At 42.3% G+C, this 11,334-nt stretch overlaps 1 protein-coding gene across 2 annotated transcripts in view; it reads left to right on the top strand.

Annotated features, from left to right (window-relative positions):
- The window catches only part of LOC106660003 (C-Maf-inducing protein-like), a 30,628-nt gene extending 22,372 nt beyond the window's left edge, over positions 1–8,256 (top strand). The window contains exons 2-9 of one of the 2 annotated variants that reach the window (XM_023461030.1): positions 2,144–2,323; positions 3,382–3,489; positions 3,570–4,096; positions 4,677–4,961; positions 5,418–5,670; positions 7,206–7,463; positions 7,549–7,849; positions 7,932–8,256. In XM_023461030.1, coding sequence (XP_023316798.1) covers positions 2,144–2,323; positions 3,382–3,489; positions 3,570–4,096; positions 4,677–4,961; positions 5,418–5,670; positions 7,206–7,463; positions 7,549–7,849; positions 7,932–8,056 — 2,037 coding nt within the window. In that variant the 3' untranslated portion in view covers positions 8,057–8,256. The remainder of the gene's footprint in view (positions 1–2,143; positions 2,324–3,381; positions 3,490–3,569; positions 4,097–4,676; positions 4,962–5,417; positions 5,671–7,205; positions 7,464–7,548; positions 7,850–7,931) is intronic. The other variant, XM_023461031.1, reaches the window with a different exon arrangement.
- The last annotated feature ends 3,078 nt before the right edge of the window (positions 8,257–11,334 follow it).

An 11,334-nucleotide genomic window follows, 5' to 3' on the forward strand; every position in this document is an offset into this window, starting at 1 on the left:
CGTAATGATCATCGAGGGAGTCGTTGCGTCCTCCTACCTATAACACTTCGACTCTCTCGCGTAACGTAACTTTTCATATTACGCGCGCGCACACGATTGCAATCGTAATAGGTGCCCTGTGCTGTACTTCTCCGTAATGAAGCTTGCAGAGAGTAATTTTCTCTCTATCTCTTTTCTCAGCTGTGTAATAGCAAATATTTCGTAGTTAATGCAATGTGCGTGCTCGGGCCTCGGGCGTATAATACGCGTACGATAGCTGCACGCGTGGAAAAAAACCTCTGCGTGTATAAAGCTTATATAGCTACTGCTCTCGGTAATTCTTTTCTGGGTGAGTTTTCGATTCTTTTTTTTTGTACTCTCTTGCGCTTAGTTTTTTTTTCTCCCTCTCTCATGGAGGGTTGCGTGCGATGAGTCAAGAGCTCGAATTTTAGCGTACAAATAATACGAACAGTGCGCGCGACGAAAGAAAAGCTGAAAACGTATCGATTTCAAACGCGAGCTCGTCTGAGCTGATTTCCGAACGCTTCGGCACGCGCGAACTCCGATCGCGTAGTTCGTTTTTCGTCGCGCTCATATCGCGCAAAGAGAGAGGAATTTGGAAAATTTTCTCATAAAACGCAAACGTCTTGTGACCATTCGGTGAAAAAATAGCCATCCCACGTGTTTTCTTTGTAAGTCGTTGAAAAAGAAAAAAAAAAGAAATATACGAAAGGAGAAAATTCTCTCGACTTTGCAAGTATCAAAGCTCGCGGATACCTATATTTGACGGAGCCGTGTGTAGTGCGCGCCTAGAGAGAGAGAGAGAGAGAGGGAGAGAGAGAGAGAGAGAGAGAGAGAGAGAGAGAGAGGACTATATAAAGGCGCAGTTTGTCTCTTTCCCTGTGAGTTCATTAATGCCACGACCCAATTTGCCCTCCTTCCGGATTCGACTTCATTTTCTCTCTCTCTCTCGCTCGATGCTGCTGCTGTACGTGCCGTAATACTCCATGATAGCTCTGACTCTTTCGGCACTAACTGCGAGCTCGATTCTGCACACGCATGCACTAACACACGTACAACGATTCACTCTTGAACATATAAATACATTTCCCAACCGAGGCATTAGGTTCTCCTAGTCTATGTGTATGTGCTTGCGACTGAATACATCTCTCTGCACATGTATGTATGTGTGTGTAGCCAAACGCGCTCTCTCTCTCTCTCTCTCTCTGGTAATTCTCGCTCGAGCTGCGATGGGCAATTTTCCTCAAATCGTTCTCAATTTTCTACGCAGAATAGATTCGCACTGTATAGATTGAATTTTTCCTCTTTATAAATATACGGTGTATTTCGATCTAGGGTGGACCTTTTTTCATACATTTTTTTTTGCGCTAAATCCCCTTTTTCTATCTTTTCTATGTATAGACACTATTAGCCGCATCGAATAGAGAGACTCGGTTGGGGTTTTTCTTCCTCCTATATACTTTGACAAAATCTCATCCGCAGGATTTATCATTTCCGATTATTATTTTTTTTTTCATGCTCGTGACGTCGTATAACTGAAATCTTGTGAAAAAACAGTAATACGGCAGTACTGTTTGCATTATTTTGTTTTATCATCCAACAATCTCTGACATTTAAATTTTCCATTTGGTTATTTATCGTGTATGTATTAAATTTCGTTTGCCGCGCGTCCCGTTGTCGATTGTTATCGTAAGACGGCAGAATTTTTTTTTACGACTCTGCCCAATATTGTTACAGATGACGAAAACAATATAATTATTGTTGTCGAATTTTCACATTTTACGTAACGCGCGCCCGCGCCGTACAAATTAATTATTGTTGTTGTTGTCTCAATCGCGTTCGTGACGCGCGCGCGTAAAGTGTGAGGCAATATCCATTCGAGTTATAAAGTAGTTAAAAAAAACAAAACAACAATCGAACTTGCGGATCTATACAGGCAACAGACGCGCAACATACGTTATTATATTTTTATTCATTTGTGCATGTAAAGACAATCGGCCCCGCGACGAATTATTCGCTCTAATAGTTCTCCTCGATATACGAAAAAAAAAGAAAGAAAGAATTAAAAGCGATTTTAACTGCGAAACGAGGATTTAATAATCATCCGATTCTCTATATTCTCTCTCTCATCTGCTGCTTCCAGTTGACCGGGTTTCTTCAGCAACCAGTGATGTACAGCATGATGAGCGAGGTCTACGCCGTGGCCAGATGGGATCCAGCCTACAAATACTGCCTAAGAATCGTCCTGCCAGACGGATCGTTACTGCTCCAGGCGAGCAATGCCTACACCAGAGACCAATGGTACTACTCGATACTGTGGAAGGTAAGTCGCGTTGTTGCTTTTTTCTTCTTCTCTCAAAATCTCCAGCTCTTTCTACAGACGCACATCGCGCCTGATTATTTTATTAATTGTCGCGAGGAAGAGTCCGCAAATATGTGCTTAAGTGACGTTTCGGAGGAATGCGTGACGCGAGAGAAAAAAAATTAACTCAGCTGTCATCGAGCGAGCTATGCGTGTGTGCGTGTAAATTTACTTAAGCTTTCTATCTCTCTTTTACACGCGCGAGCAAGAGTTTACAATAAAAGCGGCAAAGGAGCCACAGTCATGACGAACTTGCTCCGAGATTATATATAGCACATCTTCTTTATATATACGTGGCTGCATTAATTCATGAATTTTTACACGAATAGTCCTTCCTTCTCGTGTATAATTTTCCAACTCTCTCTCTCTCTCTTGCACAAATTACGGCTCCACCTAGGCCGAAATAACAACTTGTCCGAAACAGAGCTCGCCCGCGGCCGCAACACACAACAACAACAGCAGCACGTACTCTTTATAACTATCGCGGTGGTCTATGAAATTACCTGCATAATCGTTGCACCCGTGTGTTATATATATAAATAGTAGTACGTAGCATAGGTATACGGCGGCCGCGAAATTCCTTTATGAGAAATATCAAGTCCCTGATCGCCGGACGTTCGAATTCATTCCTTGTGTGTTGTTTTCTCTTGTGCATTGTGTATATCAGCCTATAAAGTAGATATGTTTGTGTATATGTATGTACTTTATCGTTATGCAATTGTCGTGCCATAGACGTGCGTGCGTACGTGCACTACTCGCTCTGCATATCGTCGTCGTCGTCGTCGTCGTCGTCACGGCTTTTCATGAATTACAAAGTTAAATGAGCCGCTAGTGCCTTGCTAACATCAAGAGCACTAGTATATAGGTCGATAATGATGTATATGCAATACACGTGTACACACGTTCGTGTACGACATCGCGTTGACCATGTACGATACATAGCACCTTCGATGCAACTCATAAAAGCTCTTTTTAATACCTGTGTTTTTGTTGTTTCTTTTTTTTTTTGGTTCCAACAGAAAAGTATTTTTAAGTACCAAAAAGTCGTGCCGACCGCCACGAAGGAGGAAGTCGTCCTGCGCGAACTCAAGGCTCTCGTCGATTTTGCCCTCTCGACGCCTTTGCAGGTGAGATAAAATTTCCTTATTATTAGCATCCATGTACTTGAAAAAAAGAATTAATTTTTCTCCCTCGATGTCTGATACAGGACGAGCGAGTGATGAGCACGCCGCTCGAAGCCGTGGCGAAGCTCCTCGACGAGCCCAACAATTACGAGCGCTCGTCCACATCTGGCTCCGATCAAGAGCCCCTGATCATCTCCGACCTGATGGACGAGCCTAGTCCGGCCCAGCTCAGCGAGGAGAGCGAGGAGGCCGATCGTCGCTGGTCCGAGGCGATACTCAACGTGGCGGCGCCTCTGTTGGAGCGAGCCGCACCCCCACCCACGCTGGCCCGCGCTCTGGCCCGCCTGGCCCAGCGCCATCCGCGCTCGTCCCTCGTGCCGGCCCTCGAGCCCGCCATCACCCGCTGCCTCAAGCACACCGTGGACTTTGGCAAGTCGCCGGACATGCGCAAGCTCCTGCAGGTGTTCATCGCGGCTCTCTACGAGAACGAGGACGGCGAGCTCGCCATTCGAGACTACGTGCAGGCGGTTCACGGGCCCGGCAGCGACTGTCCGCATCCGCGAATACTGCCCAATCTCGTCTCCATCTGCGTCGGAGCCATCTTTCACAGGTACGCCTGTGTCAAGCAGTGCACTTTTCACTTCGAACAAAAAACTCTCTTAAAAGATTTTCCAATCTACGACTACTCGGAGATAGTAGTAGTCGTAAAATAAAATAATTCAACGCGAGCGAGCTTTTCGTCTCGCCTGTCCACTTTATTATATCTAATGCGAACAGCGCCGAGAGAGAATGGAATACGTTTTATTTGGCATGTAAATCTCAATGAACAGCCGTCGCTGTTTCTGCGCACAGCGAGGGGCAAATAATTCAATCGCAATGTACTCGAGTTCCGTTCTTAAAGGTACTCCAAGAGAAAGAAGTGTGCGCGTCGCGCGGCGCAGAAGGAGCGTGATAAAAGCTTGAAAATAAATCTTGACGCCGCCTCGCTCGACCCTCTAGGCCAATTGTTCAAAATTTATGCAAACGAACGAACGATGGATTGTAACTCGCGTTACTACTCTCTTTTTTCCTTGTTTTTTTAAGTACATTTTCACTTAGACGCGACTATACGACGAGGCGCAGTCGGCGCGCAAGCCTAACGAGGCGCAGTCTTTTACGATTTCCGTTCTCATAAACCACCCGTGTTCCAGATTCGAGGTATCAGCCCTCAAGCAAAGCGTCAAGAGTCCGAAGAAACAGCAACAGCAGCAGCAGGCCAAAGAAAATCCAGAGCAGGAGAACGAGAAAGAACAAAATGGAAAGGAGGATGAGAAGGTGAAGAAGGAGGACGTCGAGAAGCAGAAGGAGGAGGAGGAGGAGGAGGAGGAAAAGAGAAAAATGGAAAACAAAGAGGAAAGTAGCAGCAGCGATAGCGGCAACGTCTCGCCTACGTCACTGCCACCCCTGAGATGCTATCTGCTCGTACTTAACATTGCGTACGTGAATAATACTTATATTATGGATTTTGCGTCGGTAGACTAGGCAAAACTTGTGTGTTGTGCGCCTTTATTTTTAGGGTTTCCAGAACTGTGCTGACGCCGCGATCTATAAATGCACAATCGTTTGTGTGTACTTGTGCAAAAGCCCGATAAATGTTTCTTTTATATTTATAACGCGAAAGCACGCGCGCATAACTAAGGCTTTGATTTTAGCTGATTTTATGTTATAACCTTTATACGTAGGTTCCACGTAAAGATCGCTAACAAAAAACCTAATAATAAACAAAAAAAAAAAATAAGAAGAAATTGCGCAACGACTATTAATTTTCCGTCAGTCAAAGTGACCGATTGCTTTTCGCGAGAGCGTAATTACGAGAGCGAGCTAGTCCTCGACACAATGCGTCGCGTGCGACTTGAAAATTAATTAATAATATCCTGCGTTATTTCTTTCAGCTCCGAGTACGCCGACTGGCGACCCGGCCTGGGTGCCCTACTCCAGCCCGTGCCGTTCCCCGAGGACGCCCTCGCGGACAAGGAGGTCCAGGAGTCCGTGCTGTCGGTGGTGATGCGCCGACTGGGCCGCGACCCACGTTGCAACGTGCATCGAGTGCTGCTGCCTGTGCGCGAGCTCCGACCCGGCTGGCTTCACATAGCCGCGCCCTCGAGTCCGGCTTGTCCCGACGAGGGACAGCTCTTCGGTGAAATGGTAAGAAAAAGAAGAAGAGTATGTACGAAAAAAATCAAAAAAATTTTATTCGATTTCACGTGACGTCTACGTGCTATCAATTACAAACGAAATTTTCGCGTCGACGGTGTTCCATCGGCGAAGACGTCGCCAGGTTCGTTCAACCCAAATCCCCTCGAGAGCGACGAAGAGGAGAAACAGAGAGAGAGAGAGAGAGATATTTTACGTCATTGGCACGCGCATCGGTCGCGCAGCCGTCTGAGTGCTGCTGCGTGGCCTGACAGAAAATAACATTATCATTGATCCGAACATTGGGCTTATTTGCGCGCAAATGCGAAATATCTCTTTACGGTCATCAGTTATATATATCGGGACACTTCAAGTATTTTAATGTATATATAATATCGTCCAAGGAAAACTTTTGCCTCGCTCGATTCTGGCGCTACTCTCCACTGATTTATTTCAACCGGTCATTTTTCTTCTTGACGAGTAGTTACATTGGACATTTTACAACCCCACGGAGTGATGTTAATGTCCAGCTAGCTTGTATTTTTACCTTATTGCTCAGTGTGTTGCGAGCGCGACGATTTTCAATATTTTGCTCTTTCTCTCTCTCTCTCTAAAATGTAATCATTAAGTGCTTTTAAAATAGATTTATGCTCTTTCGTTGTGTATATCATCGAGCGACACGTTAAAACCCCCACAAATTTCAGCAAATTCTTTTTTCCTCGAAGAGAAAATTATTAGTCGTGTGCTAGTTAAACGAGCTAGCATACAGAGAAGACCCTGCGCTGACGAATCGTTCCGTTACGCGAGTGTGACTCACGAAGACCAATTAGAATTTCGATAGCCTTAGAAATCGAATTTACTCTCTCTCTCTCTCTTTCTCTCTCTCTATATATATATCGCTCAAGAAGCGCATATATCTATATGCACCGGAATCGAAAGCAGATGCTGTTTATACGGGGATCGTGGTGCAGCGGCCACCGCCGCGCGCTATGTACACGGTCTCGCGGAAAGCTTGCAAAACGTTAAACTTGTTAGCTCGCAGTTTCAAAGCTGCTCGTGGACCATGTCTCTGTGCGCGCGTCTATGTGTGTGCGGGAAACTGCACAATATCTACACAATGCAGAAACATAATAAACTTTGGCGCGAGTTTGCGTTCATACCCTGTTCTATAGATTTCCCACGTGCACCATGAGCGCAATGTATGTGATCGGGGCCGCAGCAGCAGCAGCAGCTGAAGCGCGATGACTTGGAAAGTGCAAACACTTCTATTTCCTAAGCTCGAATCACATCTCTCGAGCTTTTCATCTCCGCTTTTGGCTTATAATACCACGTGACGTTATATATATTCTGCATACACGTTCGCGACGTTAATGGGGACATACGAGTCGGGCAAGACTATGAAAAGCTTTAATTAAAATTCTTGATGCCTTGAAGATGAAACGCTCCAAGTGTGCAATTCTAAACTTGCAGAGATGAAAAAATAAGCTTCAAAATCATAGCTTCGATATTCATTAGAACGATTGATAATAATGTATTTGTCATTTTAGCTGACGACTCTGCTAGACTGCTGCTGTCGTCGCAAGCGCTTCATCAGTTCGCTGCTCAAGCAGACCGGCGGCGCCTGCATACTCCTCGGGGTGAGGGGCTGCGACGCCGCCCAGGAGGCTCTCTGCCTCATGCTCGAGTGGCGCCTGCTGCCCAACGAGGAGGCTCGTCTGCAGGTGGTCTCGGCCCTACAGTCCACCGAGTCCGGCAAGGCCCGATACAACGCCCTCTGCCAGCGACAACGCAACCTCCAGGAGCTAGTGAGTTTGAGTTTGCTTTTATTGTTTTATGGCAAATCTCCTATCCCAGTTGTATTTCACGTACGATCTCTGACCTGTCACTTAGCAACAGAAGGGTGGCCCGCGCAAGCTCACCCTGCCAGTACGGGCGACCGACGCGGACGTGGCTCTGCTGCTCGGCGGCGGTGCCCTCGGCAATCTCGAGTGTCTCTCCCTGGCCTTCACCTCGGTCACGTCGGCCTGCGCCGAGCAACTGATCAAGCTGCCAGCCCTCAGGTACCTCAATCTCTGGGCCACGCAGTTCGGCGACACCGGCCTGCAGATGATCAGTGAGCACCTGCAAAAGCTCCAGGTGCTGAACCTCTGCGAGACGCCCGTCTCCGACAAGGGCATCTCCACTCTGGCTTGTGAGTACAGGCTTCTTTCGTTTTTAAGTATACGCTTGCACCATTGAGTTTGTTTTCACAATCGTGTGCTCTCTCTCCGCAGCACTGACGAATCTGCGCAAGCTCAATCTCAACAGCACGAAGCTGTCGGCGTCGACCTTCGAGCAGCTGAAGAAGCGCCTGCCCGCTCTCCAGGAGTTCGACGTGCGCTACACGGAGGCTTGGTGACCCGAGTACACTCCCGAGACGGCCTCACAGGGCTGCTCTCGGGAGAACTCGCGACGCATCAAAGCTGCTAATAGCTTCAAGTCGTCGCTCAAGCGCGCCGCCTCCAAGAGCCTATCTTCGTCTTAAATTTAGAATTTATTATATATGTATAATGAAAACGATCTCGAGCGAGCCAATGCATTTCTTCTTCTTCTTCTTCTTCTTCTTCTTCTTCTTCTTCTCTTCTTCAACGTCTTCGTCTCTCTCTCTCTCTATCTCTCTATTTTATATATGTGCCGTGTTTCTCACAATTCTCAAAGTTCCGCGCGGGCTATATCCGTAAATAATTCCACATACACACAGACACACACTCGTTTTTGAAACGTATCAACTCTGTTCTCTGAAAACCTCTTCTCTGTCTATTTCTATAACTGTATCCCGATTTTCGAGCGTATATATCATACATAAATATTATAATAAACCACTGATACACGATCTTAATATACCTAAGAGAATGAATTGTATATATTATTAAAAATTTAAGTATATCTGATCTCGCCTTTTTCCACTCGTTGTCTAATTAACTATACGTGTAAAAATAATTATTAAATCGTATTGTATATTAAAAAGCTTGTGTGCGAGAGGCGTGTCGAGGATAAAAACAAATAATTTTAGGATAAATGTCGTTGCGATAGTATGTAATTATCATTATCATTATCGTAGTTGTATATTTGGTACATATACGACCGTTGGAGGCGACTCACTTTTTTATTCACGGTGATAATAATGACGTTGATATTTAGTCTTCATCGTTGTTATTCGCGAGACGTAAAAGCCTATTTGCGCTCGCTGTTATATTATTCATCGTCGAAAATTATGCACCTAATGTCCATTACTTTACCTCCTCTTTCTCTTCTTCTTTTTTTTACACACATCTACAACGTGGATAGAAAAAAAGTAAATATATATATTATACAATATATATGACATACGATACCACTGACGAGTATTAATTAAAAAAATTGCGTGTGAATGTTGTTATGATTATCTTCGTTGCGTGTTTATGCAATGTTATACGATGTGTAATTTTACAATATCTTTGTAAGCTTCGACAAATTTTTCGTTAAGAGATGCATGTTAATATTGCGCATATGAACATTTTTTTACATAGAATATTTGCTAAAACGTAATTTGTGTATACCGAAAAAAAAACGAAAAATCCAAGAATTTAAACAAAAGTATGTACATCGATCGTCGATATAAAAAAAATTTTCGTAATAATTGTAATAATAATTAATTGGGCACGATGAATGTAAAAGAAATGGACACTTCAATTATCGATGTTTGCATTGTTATTCTCTATTAATGATATCTCAAACTCTCACTACCAAGGTGACTGCCAAGCAGATTTATCTATGTTGTTATACTTTTTTAAGTCCATATCAAATATTTATCTCGTATAAATAATAAACTTTTCCTAGTCAATAAGTCGTTGAATATTTTCACTCGCGTAAATAAATTATATCGTATACTCCTAATTCCTTTGTTTCTCTCTGGGAATGCATGTGTTGCGTGTATAAATGTTTGAAGTTATAAAAAAACGAGTCTTGGTGTTGTAAAGATAAAAACGAAGCTACTTGGCAAAAACGAAAGCATCTTTACTTCGATTAAAAAGCCGACGCGACGAGTAAAAATAAGAAAAAAAAGTATTTATTGACAGAGTAAGCGTAATGTAGTTTGAACAAAGATACGAGAAAAAAATTCGGCTTTTGCAAAAATTCATTTGCCTTGCTAAGCTTAAAAATAAACGTATCGAGGAGGAATGCTGTACGCCGTTGATGCGTACTTAGATGTAATTGCGAGGCACGCAAAAACACAGTCACACCTTGGTAAATTGAATACCCTGTTACATATTGTCATGTATAAACGGCACTATTAATGTCTAAAGTTCTAGTTCAATTGGAGGAAAAACAAAAGGGAATAAGAGATTTAGGAAATATTTACTTGAGTGATAAAATTCTTAATGTAGAATAATCGAAGCGAAAAGATATCATTTCCGTTCGAGTATAATAAGTATTTTCCAAATCTATCGATGTTTCTGAACGTGTTTGATGTAGTCTTATTGTGTATGGATTTTAAAAAAATGCAACCTTAAACATTGTGTATATATGCATTTATTGAAAGATGCTTGTTAAAAACTTATATTTGTCGCGTTTAGTATGGAGAGTTACCGAAAATTGAATAAAATCTATGTACATCTTCGTATTTTCTTCGTCGACACCAATAAACAACAAAAATGAGAATTAAAAAAAACTTACACGGTCTATTTTTGACTACAAGACATGGGTATTTATTATGAAGAAAAATTGACTTTTATAATAGTCGCAAAATAATTGTTGAATCTATCCCTGCTTTGGACGAAGCAGATTCATATTTTAGTCCGATGATCATATAGTACATAATTAACCATCGTAGAATCCGATAAGAGTCGCGTCTCGATTCTCCGATTGCTTTCTACGTAAATATAATACATATCATCGACGAAAGGCGTTTTAGAGTAAGCTTGTCTAGGATGAATTGTAAGTGAAAAAGTTAAGCTTTAAATTGACACATATTCATTTTTTTAGCCGCAATTTAACTTGTCTCTGAAGCAGGGAAGATATAATCATTAAGACGAGTTCAGAGTTTAAAAAAATGGAGAAAAAATAAAGTTATCGTATCGATTACGAAAAAAAGAAAACTGGTGAAAGTCTCAAAGATACTCTCGCCTGGCAAGGCAAAATTTATTCTTGAAAAATACATTTGATTGCGTGTTTTGCTGGCTAAAATGCACAACTATTTTAATAGAAGAGAGCATCGTGCTATTATAGAAAATTAGTTATTGAATATACCACATTATATAGGCAAAGAAAAATTTTCAATAATATGTATTTAATATACGAAAATTTATTTTTAAACTATAATACAATGTTGTACCAGTAAAAAGACATGCACATATACGCACACGTTTACACTCGACTATTAATTTTTTGTAGTACATTACAATATGTAAAGCATCAGCTGAGTTCTCAAACAAAATGAATTATATATTTCAGAAAAAAGTAATTGTATAATAAAAATACGTCCGGATGGAGATAAATATAATTATGTCAAATGTATTACAGATTACTAGACGCACTGTGTAACAGAAAAGTTATTAAAGACAATTGAAAAATTCCAAAGTATGAAAGAAAATATTATCGTTATTATTATAATTATTATCATTATCATTATCATTAATAATAAATCTGATGATGAAT

Source organism: Trichogramma pretiosum, unplaced genomic scaffold (genome assembly GCF_000599845.2).
Source record: "Trichogramma pretiosum strain Unisexual culture from Peru unplaced genomic scaffold, Tpre_2.0 scaffold18, whole genome shotgun sequence".
Taxonomy (NCBI): domain Eukaryota; kingdom Metazoa; phylum Arthropoda; class Insecta; order Hymenoptera; family Trichogrammatidae; genus Trichogramma; species Trichogramma pretiosum.